This window comes from Plectropomus leopardus, chromosome 20 (genome assembly GCF_008729295.1).
Source record: "Plectropomus leopardus isolate mb chromosome 20, YSFRI_Pleo_2.0, whole genome shotgun sequence".
Taxonomy (NCBI): Eukaryota; Metazoa; Chordata; class Actinopteri; order Perciformes; family Serranidae; genus Plectropomus; species Plectropomus leopardus.
In genome coordinates, this window is record NC_056482.1 from 15,733,347 (window position 1) to 15,757,741 (window position 24,395).

The 24,395-nt window shown below is 38.5% G+C and overlaps 1 protein-coding gene across 1 annotated transcript; it reads left to right on the forward strand.

Moving 5' to 3' along the window:
- The first annotated feature begins 14,546 nt into the window (after nucleotides 1-14,546).
- Nucleotides 14,547-23,249, forward strand: slc5a1 (solute carrier family 5 member 1). Its single transcript, XM_042509051.1, has 15 exons — nucleotides 14,547-14,684; nucleotides 15,266-15,337; nucleotides 15,696-15,800; nucleotides 16,024-16,083; nucleotides 16,482-16,586; nucleotides 16,678-16,783; nucleotides 17,219-17,299; nucleotides 17,405-17,613; nucleotides 18,581-18,716; nucleotides 18,857-18,964; nucleotides 19,050-19,200; nucleotides 19,291-19,459; nucleotides 21,736-21,951; nucleotides 22,076-22,181; nucleotides 22,273-23,249. Exons 1-15 carry the CDS (start codon nucleotides 14,547-14,549, stop codon nucleotides 22,485-22,487), a joined length of 1,977 nt encoding a protein of 658 aa, XP_042364985.1. The 3' UTR covers nucleotides 22,488-23,249.
- The last annotated feature ends 1,146 nt before the right edge of the window (nucleotides 23,250-24,395 follow it).

Here is a 24,395-nt window from a genome sequence, read left to right on the forward strand (position 1 = left end):
GTATCAAAGGAAAAGCTGTATTTTTCAATCTTATTTTCATTTTCAATTCAAGACATCAGAGCTGCAACATTAGCTGTCTGACAACACAGTCAAGCCAAAGGCCGACGTTATACCCTTTAGAAGCAGAGGTTTGAGTGATCGGTGGGCAGAGTCAAAGGTGCACTCCTGCTGTGAGCAAGTGAAGAATATATAAATAGATGATACAAACTCAATTAAGCAAAAGCAGTGCTGCAATCTGTCTTCAGTCATAATATTGTGCCATTCCAACCTAACAACATATTTCTAGCGTGTGATAAATACAGATCCTACTGTGCTGACTGCATTAAAAAAGCAAACTTATCAAAGTTTATGCTTATGTTGGAGTGGTCTTTATGACTTCCAAATAACCCACGTAATGTGAGCAGCTAGCCCCCAGGTACTTTCACATTATCTAATCCGGCCGCCATTCAAAAAACTTTGAATATCCATGACTTAATATTAAAGGATACTGTTGCCTGCCAGTTTATATGTATATAAATATTAAAATCCCAGAAAATGTGTTGTGCTGAATTCATTTCTTCTTATCCACAGCCAACTTAAACCCCTCTCTGCAGGCTTTGTTGTCATTTTGTTAGCCCTCCTCTTGTGCCAGCTGGATATGCCAGGAGACTGCAGGTCCTGCAGACAGACTGGCACTGAACCCTCCACAGCTTTCCTCTATGAGTATACACAGTAAAGGTAACCTCTGCCTTTAGCACTTCAACATCAAGGCCTCACACATACCTAATGCTCTCTTATGATGCTATTGTCAAGTCAGCTCAAGACTGAACCCTTTATTTTGATATTAGAAACAGTAGAGCAACAATAAGGTAACTATTTGTTGTCCTGCGAAGGAGCAGCTCTGCTGTAGCCTGGATGTAATAGAAACATAGGCCTACCTTACCAGGCCTTTGGAGATGCCTAACGCCTTGATCAAGTCCATCTCAGGGTGCTTTTGGGCCAACATTCCTGCACTGAAACAAAAGGGTATAAATGTGACTGATATTTTACAGCAGGAGCTTCACATGGCAGATAGCACATGGCTGGCAAATGTGGACTGTATCATAAAAATAAAGCAGAGGGTTAGGGCTCGGCCACACCTATAAATTTCAGACAGAAATCCATTCATTTCAGTGGAATCCACATGCTCAGGGTTCAACCTCTTTCAATTTTGAAACATAAACGTGTGCCAATTCACTTAATGTTGCAACAGTATACCAGACCAACACCTGCTGCATCCTTAGTCCAACCATTTTGGTAGCAACCTAAGAAAACACATTAAACTGCAGACTTATGACACAAGGAAATTGATTTAACAAATGACAATAGCCACATAGAACATGTATTGAATATAAAGAGAACACAAACAAATGCATAAACTAACACCCCCATCCCTTGGTAGCACCAGCAGGACTGCCAGCCTAAGTCCATCCCATTTGCCATCTGCAGTGTGTGACTAGACTGAAACATAAACTGTCAGAGTGAAGGACAGAGAGGACAAAGAGACCCAGAGTGCACAAGCAGTTGCCAAAACAGCCACCCCCCAAATTATTAAATTAAAAAAAAGGAAAAAAAATCCTAACCTAATCCTAATATTATATAAAAACGTATTAAATTGAATTAATACAAACATATTTTAAAAACTCTTGTTATGTTTTTGTGAAAAAAATCTTTATTTGCAAAGTAATTAAAGTGTTTAACAAATAAACAGCACACAGCTCCCACAGGGTATATTGTGTCTCCTCAGCCTCACTTTGCTGCTGCTTTTAATCTTGTCTATTTTTTTGTGAAATAAAAACTGTAAAGAGCCTCATTTTGGCAAAGTGATTTTATGAACAGCTTGCTGTGAATTTTACTGCAGTACTTGTCCAGCTCTAAGAACAGTGGAGGAAAAACGTGTTCACATTCACCATAAAATGTGGCCAGTCTGCAGCAATTACTGTAACTTCTAATGCTGTTGAATGCTGGCGGATTGGCCTGTTGGCATTATTAGGGTAGGTAAAAATACACTGACTTCAGTAACTCCACAAGTCATTTCCTGTGGTGCCTACTATGCACAAACACACAGTATTTTGACAGACTGTGGGCTCTGGGCATCTGCTGTTCTGTGAGTGAACTGGTGTGTCACTTTTCCACAAGCATGACCCTGATTTGCTGTGGTCCTCTAGTAAATCATCCTCATGACTGTCTGACATATCGATGTGCATGTGCATAAAATCAAATCAGTGGGCTGGCCTTGTAATACTTGAACAGCTGAGGGAGATGTTAAGGCTGTGAAGCATCAATCACAGGCTTCCTAGTCAAAATTATGGTTCTCCCTTAGTTGCTGCCTTGTTGTAAACTGTGCCATCCAAATGAAGAGCTAAGCTGGTTGAGGGACTGCCGACTCACTCTAAGACTCATCCTCCTTTTTCTTGATCTCACTCTACTTGTTTCAGTTTAATAGAAGATACTGTATGTTGTTATTGTATGTTTCTGTGAACCACAAATATGTTACATTTGCATGTTTCACGATACTAATATTTCAGAAATTATGTAGTATATGAGCTGCCTTTGTTATTTGGAGGTTCAAGGGATAGTGTCAGACCAAAAAAACAACAAAACAGGCTGTGATTTACTGAGTCATTGCTGTGTTTACAGCAGCTTTTTTGGCTCCAAACGTGGGTGTTTTGCAGCGACCCATTGGTGTTTTACCAGCAGGGACAGTGCCACAGAAAGCAGTTATTTTATACCAAGAAATCGTTGCTTTTTCTGCAGGGATAGTGCCACCAAAAACCATTACTTTAATTGGGGACAATTTTCAGTGGCGGAAGATGACATGTTTGTTTTATACAATAATAGAGGTATAGACTATATAAACCTTTAAAATATACAGACAATACAATAAAAAAGTAGGATCTATTCTGTGCGTCATTGCTGGTTTCGGTCTTTTTGTGGGATCTCTTAACAATAAGAAAACTATGTAATATCACCAGATGCAGAAAAGGAAGTATGAATTATTGGTCCACTAAATTTTAAGAGGAGCAAGATATACCAGTCCTGTTCCCACAACTGGCAGAAATTTAGTTTGAACTGTACATTTTTGGATCCATTTCTGGTCAACTATGAATATTTCACATTACCACTCAAAGTATAAGATGAGAACATTCTTCTCCTAAGCAGGGTGACAACAATAAAATGTATCTTTCGAGGTAAATATATGATATTGTGAATCACTTTTTTTGACAAATAACTAAACCATATATAGTAAATCCTAATTCTCATCAACATCAAGAAAGCAGCTGAAACTGTTTTGCAATTTATCCTCTATTTATCTCCATTTCCATGGTGACCCTCCCTTTCATGATCCCACTTAAGGAAAATGATTCATTTCCAGCCTTTGTAAGTCTTTGGTTGTCGTATGTTCCATTACTTCAAAAAGATACGATTTCAGAGAAGCAATCCACCTATAATTAATAGGCTTATACTGGCTTCAAAATTCTGGGCAATCTGCCCTCCTGCCGTACTTTATTACGCCAGTCTAAAAATGCCTCTGATGCTTTATCACTAACATGATCTAACCTTTTTTGATAATTTTAGTATGAATTATCCTCTTAGAATAATAACAAAAGTGTATTTATTGCAGATGCACTCAAAACATTGTCAATGTTCTCTGTCCTTGTTGCTGATTTATAGCAGTATGTGGCAGACCCATATCAAATTAGATGCTTTTTTTATGCTTTCTTTAAAAAAAAAAAAAAAAAAAAAAAAAAAGAGGATGTGGTTTATATATGTCCAGAAACCCTTAACATTTTGTTGTTATGGTACACAGGTTTTGATATATGATTTTTTAAAATATGGTTAACGGTGTTGCCACATTCACTGAATGTGCTCTTACTAGTCAAATGCATCAGTTTGCAACTTATGAACATGAAGGTCAGTGACGTTCACTCTCATAACAGTAAACAAGATTAATTTTACCTAAGGACTTGCGGCACCCGGCACGCAGACAGAACACCTGCATGGTTAGTGCTAATTGCACTAAAGACAATGCTCCTACTGGTGCTGCTGAAGCCAGTTCATACGGGCACATCAAGGAATTTTATCAGTGCAGACTCAGATTTAAAAAAAAAACCTCATACTTATGCAAATTATGCCCGCCAGTTCTGACAAAACAAGTCTTAACTTAAACTAGCTAATTTTAATCCATGTGAACTGAGATAGTTTTTTGTTTGGTAAAATGAAAAACAACTAAGTCTAATAAAAATGTCTTGGCTCTTTTATTATCCCTATGTGGCCCTCTGAAAAGGCCCTTCCCGGGGACCAGGTAATAAACAAACATGCACAGTTTCAATCTTTTATTTAATAGTAGCTTACTACCGAGCCGAGTCTCCCCCAGCCTTCATTAAAGAAAAAGGCATGGTACACGCCTGACTTAAGTCACCACTTAGAGTAGATCACTGTAAAAATCTCTGAGCAACAAACTCTGCTATTGAGCTACTATTTACCTCGTAATTCAGCAATTTTCAACTGTTCTCTATGTGCCACAGTTCAATTTTGCACCACCAATTTTCCACCACTCCCTACAGGCCCTGAAAAGGTCAGGGGTCAGCTTATGCACAAAATAACATGATTCAGTTAGTTTTTATTATAATTCCATTCTGACTATCTCCTTAGTAAAATGCTTCTCTCAAATGTTATTAGGTCACTTATGAAGAGGAGTCACTGTTCAGGAAACATGTCAAACATTCATTGGTTCGAACTGTGAGGATTTGCTGTGTTTCTTTGTCTTACGTGATAATAAACATCACACATTTGTATTTTGGACTATTTGTCAGACAAAATAAGCAATTAACGATGTCCCTTTGGATTTGAGGAACTTGTGAAAAGCATTTTTCTCTTTTTTCCCCAGAGATTTCACCAATTATCCGATTAATTGAGAAAATAAGTAACAGATTAATCAATATAATAAGGCATCCAGACACCACAAAAGCCCCAAATTGACTGTGCCAATTGGTCTGTTTTATTTAACTACCAGCAAATAGGCCTTTCTCACAGCAGTCATTTTTACATGTCACAGCAGGGAAAACACATGTGTAACTAATACCATTAATGATGGCTGCATTCCATTTAAGTGAGTCCAGGTATTCTGCACGCTTACTCACATGGCTGGGTTTACTGGGACAACGTCGGTAAGCCGTTTTTAACAGTATTGGTTCCACCTGTGCTTTTCCTGCTATAACAACATCTGTTGTGAAAAAAACCATTTGCCTGAGGGTACACAATACTAAAGCACAAAATTAACTGAAATGAAAAGGGCCTTCACATGGCTCCTACATTATCACCTAATCTTGCTATTTTAAGTTGTGTAATTTTGTGCTCACATGGTGCATGTTCCTAGATAATTTCGTGTTTAATGAAATTGCCACACTAAATGATACATGATGAAGTTGGGGTCAGGCAGGACAACTGATTACATGCACAGACTGGATTCTTGGGTTCTAGAAAAATTATAATTAAGCTGTCATGTAAAGTCTGCTGTTTCCTCTGGCGGGAACCTGATGGTGACAGGGTACACAGGCAATCCACAGGGAGTGGGAGGAATGGTGGGGGTCAGGTTTGCAACTGGGCCCCATTAATCATCAAATGGGGAAGGTTTAACTGAACACTGGTGTCTTACAATGTGACAAACAACCTTTATGTAGTAAGTTGTTACCAAAAGACATCTACACTTATGCACCTTATGAAATAGGGTTTTCAGGTAAAAAGCTGATACAACCAAGCATCCAGGGTACATTCAAGTTAGGTTGCATGGCTCATGTTCATCAAAGAGAAACTACAATTACTGCCTCACAGTTGCATACCCCTACAAACCAGTCGAGTAGCATTTCCAGTTTATATCCATGTCTGCCCAGACTCTATCTTGTCATGACAGCTGACATTGCTCAAAAAAAACCCAGAATGCTTCACACACATTTTCAACCCAGCAGCACAGATGATCTATACAACCAGCACAGTTTGGATACCCAAGATCAGTAACTGACCAAATGTCTCCCCTTCAGTTCCTTGCATAAAATAATGGCCACAAAAGGTTTTTTGTAGAAACTTCTGCCACAGTGAAGTTGACCTTTGACATTTCATTTGAAATTCTACATCAGACTGCCCTGATATTGGGTCAGTCACATTTTGCGGTGGGCTCCTATCAGTCTGAAACAAAATAAATTTGTGGAAGAAGGGAGTTTATTTTTAATCTCTAATTAAAATAAACCAGATTTGAGATGGCTTTTTTATTGCATATCAGATTGTCCTCATATTCAGTTGAGTCTGCAGAAATAAAGTTTTAGTATGAATCCTCATTTAGCTGCAACCATTAATTATTACTGATATTTCAGATGGCTTTTATTTTGAAATGTTACATCCCAGTATCTGGTCATTGACTTCTGCTAAGCTGGTCTCGCTAAGCAGCAGCATGTTTCATGCTTGTGGTGTTCACACAGCAGCGTCGCTGCCATCAGATATTAGTACTGTATTTTAATATTTCTAACTACTACGATTCCACTCATTAACGAAGTTGTGCAAGCTCCTGCACAGTGGACAACATGGTCCTGTAAATGTTTCAAGATAAAATGCAGTTGTATAAGCAACTGATGGGATTCTGTCCACAGAGACATTGTCAGGAGGCTTTTGTTTTGAAAGGTAAGCAGGGAAGTTGGACTATAACATCCGTCTTTGTATTTCCTCATCTCAGTGACAGGGAGATACTTTTAAACCGCAGTAAAAAGTGGTACAGAGTCAATATAATCATCAAAACAACATTTTCACTGTCTATTTCTGCTGACAAGCGCGAGCGTCACGCCTAAAAAAAAGTCGGCAATCCACCTTTCTCTAAATGTCCTGCAGCTGACAGGCAGCTGAAACGCACCTGACAAACACCTGCTCAGGCGGGCAGTGTGCACCGATTTCACTATAACACATCCGTGGTGTGCACGCTCTAACTTGATAACATGGGCGCCGAAATATAAAACAACCGGCTGGGCACTGCTCACGCGCTCCTGGCGCGCGCTGCGTCAGCAGCGGGCCTTTATGTCACGCTCTTAATGTCTCCGTAATGTCTTTTCTACGCGCGCAACGCAAAATGTCATAGGGGCTGGCTTGACAGCAGTCATCTTTTCGCAATGAGTATCAATGGAGTAAAGTAAGGTAAGTTAAGTTAATATTTTACTCTTTAATGTCGCTGGTTCGATAAGTTTACCACAGATAAAGTTTGATGTGGCTTTTTTATTTGTTAAGCGAAGAGTATATACATCTTACCTTTGTGTATCTCCTTGTAAGTTAATTGCAGCTAGCAGGCTTCGTATTTCATCCTCGGTCAGTGTCAGTCTGTTGGAAAACAGAGTTAGCAATAGTATCCTCTAAGCTAGCTTGACACTGTGACGCAGCGTTTCTTGACCGTCGACCGCGACGTTTCTGTTTGTTTCTACTCTGTAGAAATTAATTTTCCTCTTGGCAACAAAATTTAACAAAACAAAGTTTCCGTACGTTAAACTGGACTTACTGGACACATTTGGGACTAATTAGCAGACAGCTGGGTAGGTAGAAAGTCGTTAGCCTAGCAACATTAAATCTACGAGTGACACAGCCGGCTTCCTCGTGCCACCTGCTGTTGTTTGAGGTCACAACAGGCACGCGTATATATTAATTTAACCTTTTACAACCTGAGCAAATTGGCTTACTTTAATTAAATAAATAAAAAAAGAATACATATTAGAATATATAAATTAGAAAAAATTAGAAAAAAGAGAAAAGAAAAAGTAAATAACACATGATAATTTTACATTATTTAAAATGTATTATTATGGTAATTATAAATATAGTTATAGGTATAATATTTTTCCTATTGTCATTTTTCTTCCCTTGACATTTTCTCAAACATTTTCTTGTAATGATTTGTTTTTGTTAACTGATTATCAAATTACAGTGCAAGTAGCCTACAGTTCCAAAAATATAAAAATATCAAATTTTATCAAATTTCCATTTGTCTATTTGGAAATAATTATTATAAAAAGGAAAAGTAAATGTACAAAGATAACTATCAAAAAACAAAAGAAAAGAGAGAAAAACAAAACATAGCCAAAACACACAAAAAACATTAATTTAAGGGCTATTTGGAGGTACTAACATGTGTATAAACTGACAAATGGATCAGAAATGATCAGAGTTGAGAAGGAAAAAGAAGAAGTTGTACAGCATCACACACCCACCTCCCCTTCCCTAGTTTTTTTAAACAAAATAATACTACTCATTTCTTGCAATCTGTGAAATATTTCTCTTAAAGTTGTTCATTGCCTTTCTTCCATGTTTTTTAAAGAAATTGAACCAATTTGTACAGGGTTCAAAGGTTTAAATACTTGTGAAAGGCGTCTGAAAGCAGCACAAGAAAAAAGATGCCGACCTAGGTTTCAAAGAGTCAAAAAGGACTGCCTACACAATCAATGATTCACAGCTATCAACACAGTCACTAATAAAGATTAATATATCACATATCAACTGGGCTTCAGTGGCGGGTAACATACTACATCTGCTGAAAGATAGCCTTTGACCTACCATTTGAACATACATAAAGAAATACTGTTTATGAAGTGAGGAAATGTTTAGAAATATAGACTCTAATTTAACAGATTTTTTTTTTTTTTGGTAATGTTATCTCAATCTTATGCTGCCAGAGCTCAATTTCCTCTCCCTCATATCTTAGTGATGCACCATTTCTGCAGTGTTGTACTACTCTGCCACCTTGTGGCTAACATATCCTCGAAAGTATGTTTGTTATCAGTTTCCATTTGCAAAAAACAAAAAAACAAAAAACTTGCAAGGTTTCCCTGATACATTGACAATTAATGTAAAAAAAACAGATGATATTCTTCATACCATGGGTTGACTCACTAAACTCTTAAGTAAAACACTATGCATCCTCGCATTTTGTTCTGAATAACTCTTGCTTCCCGAACCTTGATAGCCCTTAATATCACAGCACTTTTATTCCTAAATCACATTTTTAGCAATTTGTGGATGTTTATAGAGAATGTTACCCTAACTTTAGACAAGCATTCTCTGAACTAAAAGACAACTTGCTGCTGAAAAAACTTACTAAAACATTGCCTTGGTTGCATTTACCATTCTCTACTTTAAACTTGCTCAAAAAAGGTAATCTTTTGTTGTTGTTAATGATGATCATGATATGGTAGTGGAGACAAACAAGCAAACATGGATTATTTGAAAATGATCATGTAAATTCAGTTGCTTTGCCCTGATTTTGAACAGTTTACCTAAAGGCCCAGTGTGTAGGATTTAGGGATTATCTATTGGAAGTGATTGTATATAATATTCATGACTATGTTGTCTTTAATGTATAATCACCTGACACTAAAAATCACTGTTTACAGTACCTTACAGTGAACCTTTTATATACAGACATACAGAGTGGGTCCTCTTCCACTTCAGTCATGTTTTTCTACAGTAGCCCAGAACAGACAAATCAAACACTAGCTCTACAGGGATATTTGCATGTTCGCATTTTTGTTTCAGCTTCCATAATTCTCCTACACATTTGGCACATGGGAGGAGTTTCAGTTCTGAAAACTTAACAACTAGACATTTAACACAAAAATATGGATAAAGCACAATGTAGGCTAATCTCTTTAAACAGATAGATGCACAGTCTGTAGGCAGTGGAACAATATTTTGATATCACTGTTCTGACGTCTATTTGTAGTACATTTGTTGTCTGAATAGTGCTGACCAATCACGTTTAAACAGGAGGTAAACAGTCCATGCGGAGAAGCAGAATGCATTTGCCAAAAAGCAATCTCATCTGACAATTAGTAAGCTTATAAAAGCTTTTTTTATGATTTGCATTCATTTGCAGGTATCTATAAAAATTATTTTAAATGACCAGTGCGCCGAGGACAAAGTCTGAAGTATCTGCTGGCTACACCAGATCAGCCAAAAATGTTGGCCCTTACCCCAAGACACTTTGTTGTCGTCAGCCAATGTGTTCTGAGATTGAGCACAACATGAAGCACTCACCACTGGTGTTGAAGTCACAAGATTTTTACTGTCCATAAGTGTGTTTTTTCAGGGCAGACCTGCAGGATTGTTTCAGTCGTGGGGCCCCTTTACAAAAATGTCCTTCAAATCACAGATATGTAGACTCGGGCTGAAGTTTATAAGACCCTATTGTGTCCATGTTAACCACAGACACTCAATCACTGCTCTGTTTGCCAAAGACAACAGCAGTATTTTCTCACTCAATGGAGACTTCTAAGTATGGACTCTTGCAAGAGATCAATTTCTCGCGCTAATCAGCAGGGTTTGTTTGTGGTCTTGCTGCCCTGGGATGTGATCGGCTCTGTGGTGTGTTTGTGTTTTATAGCCTGAGTTATGATCAGATTTCAGTCTTGGTGAACATAGAAATAAACCGGGCCATGCAAAATTAAATAAATTGGAGAAAATCTTGACCTGTCTGGAGATGTTTAAAGTTTGAAGGATCCTCTCAGGTTTAAAATCAGGACTGAAATCAGCCGGTGTGACCGAGCCTTAATCCCTGCAGAGCATTGGCCTCATTCCAGTGATTGATTCTCATTCAAGTGAATATTGATTGTCCCCATTTAGAAATTTCAAGCAGCCATTTGTGACAGTACCAGTCTGATAACTCCCACATCTCACTCCCTTACATCTCTTGCTCTCCGGGGTGTTACACTTCTGTAGGAGGCTGTGGTCGTTGCTGTAATGGTTCGCTGTCTTTTTTGTATTAATTCAACTATTTTGATGTGAAACATTAGCAAGACACATCCAGACAAATCACAGGTTTATGCTTTGGCTCTCTGTTCCTGATTATTGAATACATCTCAAACAGTGAGTGTTTTAATTTGGTGCTGCCCCTGCCCTCCTCTTTTGCTCTGGCAATAATGTACGCTTTGCCTTTATTTTTTTACAGTTCATAATGATTATAATTCTGTATTGTAAGATTTAAGCAGATTCAAAAAGGAAAATATTAACACAAGTAACCTTTGGTTGACACTTATTATTAACCCCTTTGAAACCTGAAGCAATGTCACTTTTCTTGTGCTTTCACAAATATTTAACCTTTGAACCCTGAGCAAAATAGTCTGATTTCTTTCAAAAAAAGGGAAAAAAAACAATAAGCAATCTGGAAAGAAATGTTTCACAAATGGCAAGAAATTAGTAGATTTAAACAAGTAGTTTTTGATAAAGCTAGGGTAAAATGTCTGGGTGAAAAAATAAAAAAACTTGGGAAAAATGTATTCATAATTATCATTATTGCATATTTAAAATTATTGTATGGAATTATTAGAATTTTAAGTACTTTTAAAACTTTTTGTTTGTTTTCTTGTTATTACATTTATTTATTTATTTAATTGATCTTCAAGTAATTTTCTCGTACTATTCATAAATGGCTTGCTAATTTTTAGGTTGTTTCTTCTTTCCTTCCTCATTGTCTTCTTCTCGTGCTTTTGAAAGAAATCAAGCCAATTTGCTCATGTTTCAAAGGGTTAATTTAAACTTTTAGATGATACATTATAACCTATAAGGGGCTGTTCATTATTAGCAGAAAGTAGGGGAGGGAGTGGTGTTTATTTATTTGGCTCGGGGAGGGACATTCAACTTTAAATGGTCGTATTTTGTATTTATTTTAAATACCCTCAGAACCCAAAACTCACAAGTGGGTGTGCACATTGCAAGGCATGTTTTCTTTAAAAATCTCCACAATCACACAATTTATTGGCAGGAATCTGTGAAATATGGTTATTTATGGTGAAGGGAGGTCATGCATTTCGCCCCAAGTGACTCAGAGAAGCTCGAGGAAAAATATTTGTAGCTCTAGCGAGGGTCATGATATCAGCCCCCCTCCCCACCTACTCTGATAAATAAAGTGCAGTCCCTAATTGGTGTTTTTATTTCTTTCATATCCAAACATTAACCCTGAATCATCTGGTTTACATGAGTTCATATTTCTACCATACAGTTTCTCATAAATCATCCTACCTTCATGCTGGACTACTTTTAATTTCCTCTTGTCCTTTCTCCTCTGCTCCTTCCCCCACAGCATCAGTTGGGACAGAGCACTAAAAACTTGGGCTTGGATGTCAGCATTATAATGATAGATAAGGCCGCATGCAGCATTTACTGGGTCGAGGCAGTCCGGAAACACTGGAACATAAGTGGTGAAAGATGACGCAAAGGTAGGCCGGTATATGAAATGTGGTGCAAATTGGATTTTGTGCAGCTGGGTTGTACTGCTAGTTCTTCCAAGAGTATAAATTAACTCATCCTGAGTTGAAAAAACTATCAAGTACACCTATTGTTATTCAATAAAACAGCCTTCAATGAACCAATTCATGCTTACTGAGTGCAAATTACATGGCTTTTTTAAGTGATGATTGCTTAAGGCCCTCTAATTAGAGTGTTTAATCACTTAATTACTCTCTTAGGTTATAATTAGGGTAAGATGCACTTACCATAAGGCCATTGTTGCTTAGCTTATACACAGCTACGGCTGAGTTCAAACCTAAATGGATGCTTTCGGGGTGTTGAACATGTAACCATGCAGTTTGTTACAGGTAATGTGTGTCTTGCTTGGACCCATCAAATGAGACACATCATTCCCACAGTCTATGGGGATGTATTACTCCTACATTTCACTGAGGTCATAATCAAAGGTGCTGTGTGCACACACACGCAGAGGTATTTTCACTTTCACTGGATAATTCACTGCCATTCAAGTTGAAGCCGGGTGGAGCTAGGCTGGAGATGACGTGACATCAGTAAACTATACATAAAGTTATACCGGTCAGAAAGGTGTAAATTGTCCTGCCCTAACAGCAGAGTGAGGGAGCTGTTAGTCATGCACAGTCTGTGAAGAGGACTAATCAGGCTGGATAAGTGAAAACACCTGTGTGGATTTTGCTTTGACACAGTTATAAAGTTGGTCTCTCAGGTGTCATGCAGAATAAGAGTGAGGAACAAACAGTGTTGGAAAAATACTCACCACTTTTATTTGAGTAAAAATACTCATTGTTCCATGAAGAAATACTCTATTTCAAATAAAAGTCCTGCATTAAAAAATGTACTTAAAGCAACAGCCCCAAACTCAAAAGTACACATTTTTCGTCTTACCTGTAGTAGTATTTCTCATTCTAGATTGTTTTGATGTCGGTGGTGGTCCTCAAAGCCCCAAAATAATACTTTTGAGAAACCTAACAGATATGTCCCTTTCCAGAAATCATGACTCGGTTCCTGAAAATAATCCACAGACCTTGCTGTGAGCAGTTTCACATAGGAACTATTTTCTTTCTACTGAACTTCACCCTCCAACTATATCACTGCTCAGAAGGATGATCTTCTTGTAGCTAAAGTAAAGTACATTAAAATAGACATACCCAAGTATAGCACAAATACCTTAAAACAGTGCTTGAGTAAATATATACAGGTACTTTCCACTATTGGGGGAAAAAAAGCATTTTTAAACAATCTTTCTATGAGCTCACAGTCTCCTGAATCCGTCATCTGTTTCACTGTCCCATAGTGACACCTAGTGGCTGCTCACAGTGCTTTCTTTATATTTTTGTACTTCCATTAATCCCCCCCCCCCAAAAAAAAAATCATGCCTTTTTCCTGCAGGGTGTGTAACATGATGCCAACTTTGATGATCATTGATTTTTCAGTTGTCTTTTTCTGTCTTTTTCTGTCTCTTTTTCAGTATCGTCCTTCAAATCTTGGCCTTTAAACTAATAATTAACACACATAAACACTCATCTCCTTAGGGATAAAGGAGAATGTCATTGTGGGTGGAGTCAAGTCGGGGTTAAGTGCCTTTTATTTGTACTAGACTTACAGAAAATGAGGAGATATTTCCTTGTTGATAGACCTATATAGAGATGAAAAATGTGATTTTACAAGATTAATAATAATATTTACAGTTAGACATTTGTACCATCTGGCCAAAAATGACATCTGACTCTCAAACTATATTTTTCAGGAGGAAACAGTGGTTGAGGAAGTTGATGTATCTTTTAATTATTTAAAAGCAGCAGCATCACTGTTGGGAAATCCTCTTCTACCAGTAAAAACCCTAAATTCATGTGTGTGTGTTCGACTTTAGTTGGATTTAGCTGTAGTACTTCTTCAGTCAGTCCTTTGTTTTAAAGGAACACCTGTTTACTTGCGGTATTTCCTTGTTGGTTGATGATTAACAACATTTTTTTCATCTGATAAAAGTTTACACATTTTAACACATTCATTTTCACAAACCTGTATCAGCAAAGTTTATTTGTTCATCCAGATACACTTTAAAACAAACACAATATCTGCTAATTCATTAGACAAACACACTCTCCCCCTCCCAGCCCCCCTGTCTTTCCCACACTCCCTCTCACACAAGCACACCTCACCCAAAGGTACATAAGTGTCTGTGCAGGTGCTTCAGTCGCAGAGGAGCGACACTCCTGTTCTCTGTTCACCCTCTGAGTAAAATGTCTCAGGATTATTTTGGATTCTCCTTCATAAGGAGCAATGCAAGAAATGGCACAAATACCGTGGCTCTGAACAACCCGGCAGATATCGCCGTTATTGTAATCTACTTTTTGGTTGTCTTGGCTGTCGGAGTATGGGTGAGTTGCTCAGTCTCCCAGTTGACCATTTGTTGAATCCTTCTGTCCTGTGAATAGTTAACTCCTTTCCAGCTTTAAATTTGTGAGAGTTTGTTTCTCTTCAATCTAAGAATAAGAAAACGCCTGTGTGTATTAAGCCACAAGGGAAAATGTAATAATTCCATTATTGTTGTTATTATTATTATATCATGAATATATCCAGTGAATATCAACTTTTTTCTTTAATAAAGCCTTTTTCGCACATTTACAACAGTCACTTTGGAGTAAATTATATGTAATTGGTTGGACTCACATTGCGCAATCACAGCATCTTACTCAACCCAATTCACAATATTTTATAGCAGATCAAAGTACTGTCAATGCACATAGTTAGCTAAATTTATGAGGAGTAATGTTACTGTGATTTTGAGTTGTATGCAGTCATTTTGTGGCATCCGTCAGTCACTCTTAGAGCAGCAGTATATCATACAAAAATGTAATCATTCACAAATCAGGACTGACAGTTCAAATAAAGTGTCTGTTGCTGTTTTGCACAAATGCATTTATGGATTTTCTAAAAATGTGCCCTTCTCCTGTTGCAGGCTATGGTCCGCACCAACCGATCCACTGTCGGTGGCTTCTTCCTGGCGGGGAGGAGTATGGTGTGGTGGCCAGTGGGTATCTTATTGCTAAGAATACGACTGAGTCACTTTTACGCTTATTGAAATTAAGCTCTGTCTTGAGGTGTATAACAAATTTTTATTGTTTTGTGCTGGTATAAATATGATGCAGTGTGTCCCAGTTGAGGTATTATTAGGTTAATTAGGTGTGTAAATCATCTTTTTCTTATCTGCTAGATGGCATTCAATAAAAGCACAGTTAGCTGGAATCAATGTAATTTCTATTCTTTGATAGCTGTTCAGTATTGATATCTGTTCTCATAATTAAATGTACTCAATAAAAGTTGTGAGAATTCTGGAAATTGCTCATGCATATTATTTATAAGTATATCTATGTCTATGCACTCTGCAGATCGGCGCGTCATTGTTTGCCAGCAACATTGGCAGCGGCCACTTTGTGGGTCTGGCCGGGACTGCTGCAGCTGCAGGAATTGCTATTGGTGGATTTGAATGGAATGTGAGTAATAACACTATATTCACTTATTACACAAATTTCATCTCATTTTATCTCAGGTCAGATGAGTTTAAAAATGTAGATGATATGGTGAGTTTCAGCCTGCAGAGGATGGAAGGAAACAGAACGACAGCAGAAGTTCATTTTATTGTAATTGGGAACATTTTGATTAAATATTGGGATTTATCATTTATTGATTGTGTCTTTGTATGTTTGTGTGTTTCAGGCTCTTATAGTGGTCGTCATTCTGGGATGGCTCTTTGTGCCTATTTATATCAAAGCTGGGGTAAACACAACTCACTTGCTGCACACATAACACACCTTACTCTTTATACATTAATTTCCTCTATCCAAATATGCATTCATATCCAATGTAAACTTATATCCAGAGGTGGGACCAAGTCATTGTTTTGCAACTAAGGAGTACGTCTAAAGTCTTTGCACTGAAGTCCCGAAGTTCTACACTTTCAGTTTCAAGACTTCATAATGCGTTCTTCACCAAATTTAATGCCAGAGTTATAGTACCTTACATTTTACAAAATCAGCAATGCTGTTTAAAATGTACTTATTTATTAAAACAGGTTTGTTGGAATGTGTTTGAATGGGGGAAAAAAAGAACATCGACAAGCAAAAAATAGTTAAACAAACACAAATATAAATCTAATTTATTATGGATGTGTGTAGGTGGTCACTATGCCTGAGTACCTGAAGAAGAGGTTTGGAGGACAGCGTATTCGCATCTATCTCTCTGTGCTGTCTCTCTTCCTGTATGTTTTCACCAAGATCTCAGTAAGTCTCCACGTTACCCCTCAGTGATGTCGTCTGCGTCAACATTGAACCAGTATTGATTGCAATGATGTGTTTTCTCCTCTCCACTCAGGCAGACATGTTCTCTGGCGCCATTTTTATCAACCAGGCTCTCGGCTTGAACATCTACGTTGCTGTTGTCATACTGCTATTGATTACTGCGCTGTACACTGTCACAGGTCAGTCCTGTGAGGATGCACCCACTACCTCACAGATCAGTCATGCAGTCATCCAGTTTACAGGATGGATTGCATCATGACTTGGGGTAAAGTCCTCTTAGTTCCATATGTGGAGACGTACACACACACTCACACACACTCTCGCTCTCGCTCTCGCTCTCTCTCTCTCCTCCCAGCTGATTTATCAGTGGTGTGTTATTGTGGTTGATTACCTGTGGACTGTGATAAGCAGGAAATGGCCTTCTGTTGCTGTTTTGTAATGCACACCTGAACTTTACCTTTACAAAGCCTCTTACATAACACTCCTAAACACTGAATTGGATTCTGTAAAAACATTTGATTTTATTCTCTCCAAAAAGTATACATTAGAGGTGATAAATTGTATTGTTTTTGAATGCAAAATGTATAGATTGGTAACGTCACACATTTTGTCAGGTGGACTGGCTGCAGTGATCTACACAGACACGTTACAGACCATCATCATGATTGTTGGATCATTCATCCTTATGGGCTTTGGTAATACAGTATTTTAAATTTTTTGTCCCTGTACTTTTTTATTATTCATTGTGATAAAGACTAAGAAAATAACTGCAAGTTATTCTCACTCTAACACGTCTTCAGCTTTCCACGAGGTGGGAGGTTATGAAAGTTTCCAGCAGCGCTACATGGAAGCCATCCCCTCTTTGACAACTAACATCAATGCAAGCTGCTATGAACCTCGGAGCGACTCTTTCCATCTTTTTAGGGACGCCATTACAGGGGACCTGCCATGGCCTGGCCTTGTGTTTGGACTCACCATTCAGGCCACCTGGTACTGGTGCTCTGATCAGGTCCGTCAAGCAAAATGGTGGCAAACACACACACGCACACATTTGTTGACACATTTATGTGCCTTTATCCACCTGTTTTTGCCAGACTCACTCAAGCGGTCTGAGGTAGCCTGCTATAAGAGGAGCTTTTGGTTAGACCGTAATGCACTTGCAGACACTGAGATAAGATTAACGAGCAGGCTGTTGCTGGATCTCAGTCAAGATGCTAGTTGAGATGTTGACATCCAGCACAAAGATAAACACGTTATAGTCTGTATCCCTGCTTAGTTAACAGTGGAGAATACTTACCAGCAAGTATCCGTTTGGCTTCTTTGGCTTAAAGCAGCAGTTCCCCCCAAAATCAAAAATACATATTTTTCCTCTTATCTGTAGTGCTATTTTTGAACCTGTGAACCAAATCACTGTGCAGAAGCATGCATCTACTCATGGATGAGAGGCTCATGCTTGTGACAGCGTAAATTGTAAACATTAATGGCATCCTCCCTGGCTGAGCTGTAACTTTAGCTAGCTCAGTGGTGCCTGGTGAGCTAGAAGTAGATGCACTCTTGCTTCTGCGATGTGTTACGGTTGGCAGGTGTAGTTCAGGGGAAATAAAATAGTTCCTACGTGAAACTGCTCACAACAGGGTCTATGGATTATGTCGAGTAACCGGGTCATGATTACTGGAAAGGGGCATTGCTGTTGATTTTTTCCAAATGTATTTTTTGGCACTTAGAGCACCACAAGCAAATTGCCAACTAGGGCAAGGAGGATATCTCTACAGCTGATTTCTCCAACACTCACACAACTCACATCAAAATTATCTAGACTGTTAAATAGTGCTACAGGTAAGAGGAAAAACATGTCATTTTGATTTTGGGGTAAACTGTCCCTTAAAGTGTAGCAAATGAAATAGAGAGAACGGGATGTTTTTCAAATACATTTAAATTTAAATTGCACCACTGATCTTTTCTCATCTCATCTGCAGGTGATTGTCCAGCGTTGCCTCTCAGCCAAGAATTTATCTCATGTTAAGGCAGGCTGCATCTTGTGTGGGTACCTGAAGCTGCTGCCCATGTTCCTCATGGTTTTCCCAGGGATGATCAGTAGGATCCTCTATCCCAGTGAGTATGTTGTGCCAAGTTTATAATGTGACTGATGTTGGCTGAAGCAAGCTCAGTGGCTGAGAGCAGGGCAGTATTGTAGCTTATGGTGGTTATAAATATTTGTGAACATTCTGCTGATCTTACTCATTTTGTTCTAGATGAGGTGGCTTGTGTGGTGCCAGAGGAATGTGAAACAATCTGCGGTGCCAGTGTGGGCTGCACCAACATTGCTTATCCCAAACTGGTGGTGGACCTCATGCCCAATGGTTAGTGGCTAAAGTTCTTGTAAAACGTCAACTTTTTTGACTAGTTATTTTCCCCCATTTCAATCTGTTATTCTATGTGTTTCAGGTCTGCGAGGTCTCATGCTGTCAGTGATGCTGGCCTCTCTGATGAGTTCACTCACGTCCATCTTCAACAGCGCCAGTACTCTCTTCACAATGGACATCTACACTAAGATTCGCCGCACAGCCAGTGAAAGGGAACTCATGATTGCTGGCAGGTAAAACACAATTGCGTTAAATTTGACAGGGTTTCTGACAATGAGAGAATTCCTGCCTGCCTTAATGCCACTATCTTTGACTGTTTATAGACTGTTTATCTTGGCCTTGATTGGTGTGAGCATAGCATGGATCCCTGTGGTGCAGTCTGCCCAGAGCGGTCAGCTCTTTGACTACATCCAGTCCATCACCAGCTACCTCACACCACCTGTTGCAGCTGTCTTCATGCTTGCCATCTTCTGCAAACGTGTAAATGAGCCTGTGAGTTTTTATGTCAAGTAATTTCTTTATTTACACATTTCAGTTCATTTCAACATTTCACTCCATTGCAGCACACTGCCTGTTCCACATAAACAAGAAGTCTACAAATACGCTGTCAGCTTTGTCAGGTTATACAAAGGGGTTTTGGGGGTGATGAGCATGAGTACTCGAAAACTGACCCTGTTGTTTATTAAAAGTTTACTTTTTTTGGGACTGAACACAATGATGCGGGCTAACTGCTGTCTACAGGAAGACTTTCTGCACAGATATATCTATACAGCAATAATATCTGCACAGCCGCAGCCTCAATCTAATTTGACATGCTAAATGGCAAAAAGGCATAAGAGTTGTGTATTTAAGTATTTAAAGATAGACAAAATTAATGGCTTATGGAGTCTGTGCAGCGCAGAAATGCTGGCTAACTGTTTTTTTGCTCGGGTGTTTATTTCAATCCCTATTCTTACTTTATATTTTCTTTTTCTTTTTTTAGAATACTAGACTTCGTATTGATTTAATCTGAGTACCTGAATATGAAAACTTGGCCTCTCAGGCCACTCAGATTGCCAACATGCTCATGATGACAATGCCAACTCGCTGACCTTAAGCAGGTCAAATGTTAGATGATGGAAAGCGAGTTAGCAGACAAAATGAAATTTTGACATGATGACAGCTTCAGCTGAAAAGCTTTCCAGATCTCCAAACGGATCACAATTCACCCTAAGGGGGACATGTGTTCACTTAATTATATGGCATACAATAGACATTTCACTCAAAACCTCCATTGTGAACCTGATGACGATGCATGTGATCACACTCCATTTATTAGTTACTGAGGTATTTCTGTCTGGACTAAAGTGGTGGGTTAACGATCACACCATCAGAGGTTATCATCCACAGAGCCTCTAGTGAGGATATAAAGGCTGGTGTTTATGCTCAAATGCAGTCCATTATAAACATCTCAAGTAATTACAGGCCAAAGGTCTTCCTTTTTATTGCTTCCTCACATTTCTTGTGTAATCGGGTGTTTTCTGACCTTAAAGCAGTTGAATAACCATGTATTATGTGGTCTAAGGAAGTGGGGCTTGGGTCAGAAAACATGCTTTTAAAAGGTGGCGTGAACATAGACCCCCTGATATGGTTTCTACTATCATCATCGCCACATTAACCCTAGACAAGACAATTAGTCATGCACTTTATCAGCTGATCTGTGTGAGGCATCAGAAGAGTCATACAGTCGCTGGTCACACAGGCCAGTGAAGAGGATTTTACATCCGATAACTCACTTATTCTAGTACTCATTTCTCCAGCTTCCTCCTGCAGCGGTTTCTTGTCAATCATATTTGCTATGACTCGTCTTTCACTCTGCATTATTTATTATCAGATCTTTGTTTTATGTGTCTGCTGGATGCTCCATGTACTCCTTAGGTGGTTTTATGGCTCAACAGAATCTATTACAAGATATGTGGATTTCTTTAGTTTGGTTGATTGGTTCACGACCTTGCTCCAGACTTGAACTATTATTATTAACAATTATAACTATTAGATGGATTGCCATGGTAGACAGCCATGGTCCCCAGAAAGACGTGCCTACTGACCAGGGGCATCTCTAGGATTTGAGGATATTGGGGGCTTAGCCTAGACCTCAGTTGGGGAGTCCAGGGGGAGCATTTTTTTTTTTTTCTTTTTATACACTCTGGCACCTTATTTAACCTCAAAAACTCTTTTTTTCACTTTGCACATTAATTATGACTTGTGATTGGGAAAATATTAGTAATTGTTAGTAAGTATTGAGTACAGAATACTTATACTTAAATAAAATTAATTTGCTAAAAATAAATTTACTGACTAGAGTTGAAAAAATATTTAAATGTATGTATTTCTGTCAACAGTGGTAGAACGTAACTAAGTACCATTTATTCAAGCACAAGTTTGAACAGAATGACATATTATTTTGAAATGGTTTTTGTAAATTATTAGGCCTATTCTTATTTTTTAAATATATAGTCTACATATTTAGATCTGAGACCTAGCAACGCCACATCTACTGGTTTTGATGATCCTCTGGCTTTTCCTGTAGAGCAACCAGCAAGTTGGCATTTGTGGTTTTGGGCGAAATGTCTTAAAAGCTATTGGTTGGATTGTCATGAAATTTGGTACACATTTTAATTTCCTCAGAATCTGATGCAATCATAGCTAAAAGCACCACACAGCTGCTGGCATGGCTGTAGACTATATGTGCATACTGACAGCTTTCCTCCTTTTTTTTCTTTCCACAGGGTGCATTTTACGGCCTCATGATTGGCCTTCTTATCGGCCTGTCCAGGATGATAGCAGAGTTTGCTTACGGGACAGGCAGCTGTGTTAACCCCAGTAGCTGTCCCACCATCATATGTGGAGTCCACTACCTCTACTTCTCCATCATCCTTTTTGTTGTCTCATGTGTCCTCATCCTGGGAATCTCTCTTATGACAAAACCCATCGACGACAAGCATGTATGTGACCGCTGTGAGATGAGACCATCTAAAAAATTTATTTCCCAAACATAAATGGAAGATACTGCAATAACCATCTTTATGAATAATTTGTTTCGACCCCTGTGTTCTGTTGCTTGTCTAGTTATATCGCCTGTGCTGGAGCCTGAGGAACCGTACGGAGGAGAGGGTGGATCTTGAACAGGATGATTGGGTTGAGGACACAAAGTCAGAAGATATGGACATAGCGGGTAATCGGCAGACAGATGATATAAATATATACAGTATAGCTGCAGCCACACATGCAGACATTCTTCATCATCTTTATCTCTTCTGCCACAGAGCCCGATGAGGAGCCAGGCTTGTGTAAGAAAGCGGTGATGGGCTTCTGCGGCCTGGAGCAGAAAAAAGCCCCAAAGCTGAGCAAAGAGGAGCAGGCAGAGCTGCAGAAGAAGCTCACAGACACCACAGAAGTGCCACTATGGAGAAACATTGTCAACGCCAACGCCCTGATCCTCCTGTGTGTGGCCGTTTTCTTCCATGGTTTTTACGGTTAAAGGAACTGACCCCGGTTGCTCTCAGAATTCATATTTAAGTGACAAGATTTTATTTTAATGTAATTTATGACCTCAATTGAACTATTGCCTACAACCCTCTTTACAATAGATAAGGATACCTCTCTTTCGTGTATCATTATTACTGTATGTATGTCATGTATGGCTACTGAGCTCCTCCAGGACAGAAAATATATTTTTATAAAGTATGTGCCTGTCTAAAACTCTTAAAAATACTTCAATACTGTATACATGTCTGATGTAAAATTTCCTATCGCACATAATCTCTCTTTTTGGTTAACGCTGCAGCTGAAGTAAACCAGTAAACTATAATGTAATATATTAACACATGCTACACTTTAAAACATGTCAGTGTGTTACATAAATATTCACACATCTATTGTCCTGCAGGCACAGTTGGGTTTTCCAGTGTTAACTATATGAGGTTTGTTATTTGTCTTTACTGTTGCTGTTTGGGATTGTAGGCATAATGAGAGATGTCAGGAGTGTCTTTGTAAATCAGAACAGTTCATGTATGAAGCTGCAGGCTAATCTTCACCTGAAAGGAGTGCACTCATGCTGCTCATAGTCAACACGTTCTTATCCCAACTCCTTAAATGCTATCACTTTGTCAGTTAGACCTACATGCCTAGATGTAATGTGCAAGGTACCCTCCTATGTATGTTGTTGACCTTTGGGGATGGCTTGTCAATTTACGATTGTCACATGCATCGTGTCTTTTCAAAATACACTTCAGTAACACAGTTTCTGCTCATCACATGCATACAGTCTTTTTCAAAATACATTTACGATGTAAGTAAAATGCCTTGTTTTTACACTTATTTAATTGTGCAACAAAAGTATTTGGTTAGGTTTAAAAAAACAAAAACATAATGGTTTGGCTAAACATTCACATGGGAAGAATACAGCGGCTCCAGGGTTTGATGGACCCCCCCCTTCAGGACAAAACATTTACTGGGAGCATACCTTCTCAAGTTTAGGGTTGGTATACTCGTTGGTACCCATAGAACATGTTTTCATTCAGATATCTTGAGAGTTAAAGGGACCCCTTTGAAAATGGCCATGCCAGTTGCTCCCTCGCCAAAATGTAACCTAACATTAGCGTGTTATTTCGTCCCCATCTTGACAAGCTATAACAACAATGTTTGGTACCAATAGATGGCTGAAGTTGTCTTGTTTCACAAAATACCATTACCTTCCCGATAGTTTAGAAGATGAAAGTGCCACAGTCTCTTAAATACAGTAATATCTACCTCCTATTATTTTCTGGGGGAAATCAGTCATGGGCCCCACTGGGCCACCCTTGGGACCGCCTCTGCTGATAAAATAATCAGAATGCTTTTAGCTGTAATAGTAATTTGTGTAATATTTATCACAACTGTCCATTGTGGTTCAACTACAGCACTTATTCATATTCAACTATAGAAATGTTAAAGCTTCTTTATTGTGTCATGAATTTGTTTACATGTAAGCGATGAGAAAGTGAGCTGAGCCAGGTTCATTTTCATGGGTTTTAAAACAGAATGCAGCCTTAAATCATGGGAAAAAAGCTCACGTGAAGATAGCTCACGTGATAGACAAAACCTTTTTTTGTCAATTCAATTCAGCTCACAAAAAAAAGACATTGAAAATTGGTCTATGTTTAGACCGTCTATTTTGATCCTTGTATAGCCCAAAAATAGATGTTAAAAATTGGGCTGTGTTTAGACTCTCTATTTTTGTCCTAATATAAATGCAGCAATGAAAATATGGTCTCATACAGCAAATGTGGAAGTTTCTGAACATTTTGATTGGTGTTTAAATACTTAAATATACAATGTAAATATACACACTGCTTATGGACATTCTTTGGATGACCACTATAGCGCTTGGTTAATTCCAATGTTATAC

What these genes read in the sequence shown, in the direction of transcription:
- slc5a1 (XM_042509051.1), top strand. Translation starts at nt 14,547, where the DNA reads ATGTCTCAGGATTATTTTGGATTCTCCTTCATAAGGAGCAATGCAAGA. An exon ending in GAACTCATGATTGCTGGCAG is followed by an intron (nt 19,201 to 19,290) that starts GTAAAACACAAT and finishes GACTGTTTATAG; the next exon opens with ACTGTTTATCTTGGCCTTGA. An exon ending in AACCCATCGACGACAAGCAT is followed by an intron (nt 21,952 to 22,075) that starts GTATGTGACCGC and finishes TTGCTTGTCTAG; the next exon opens with TTATATCGCCTGTGCTGGAG.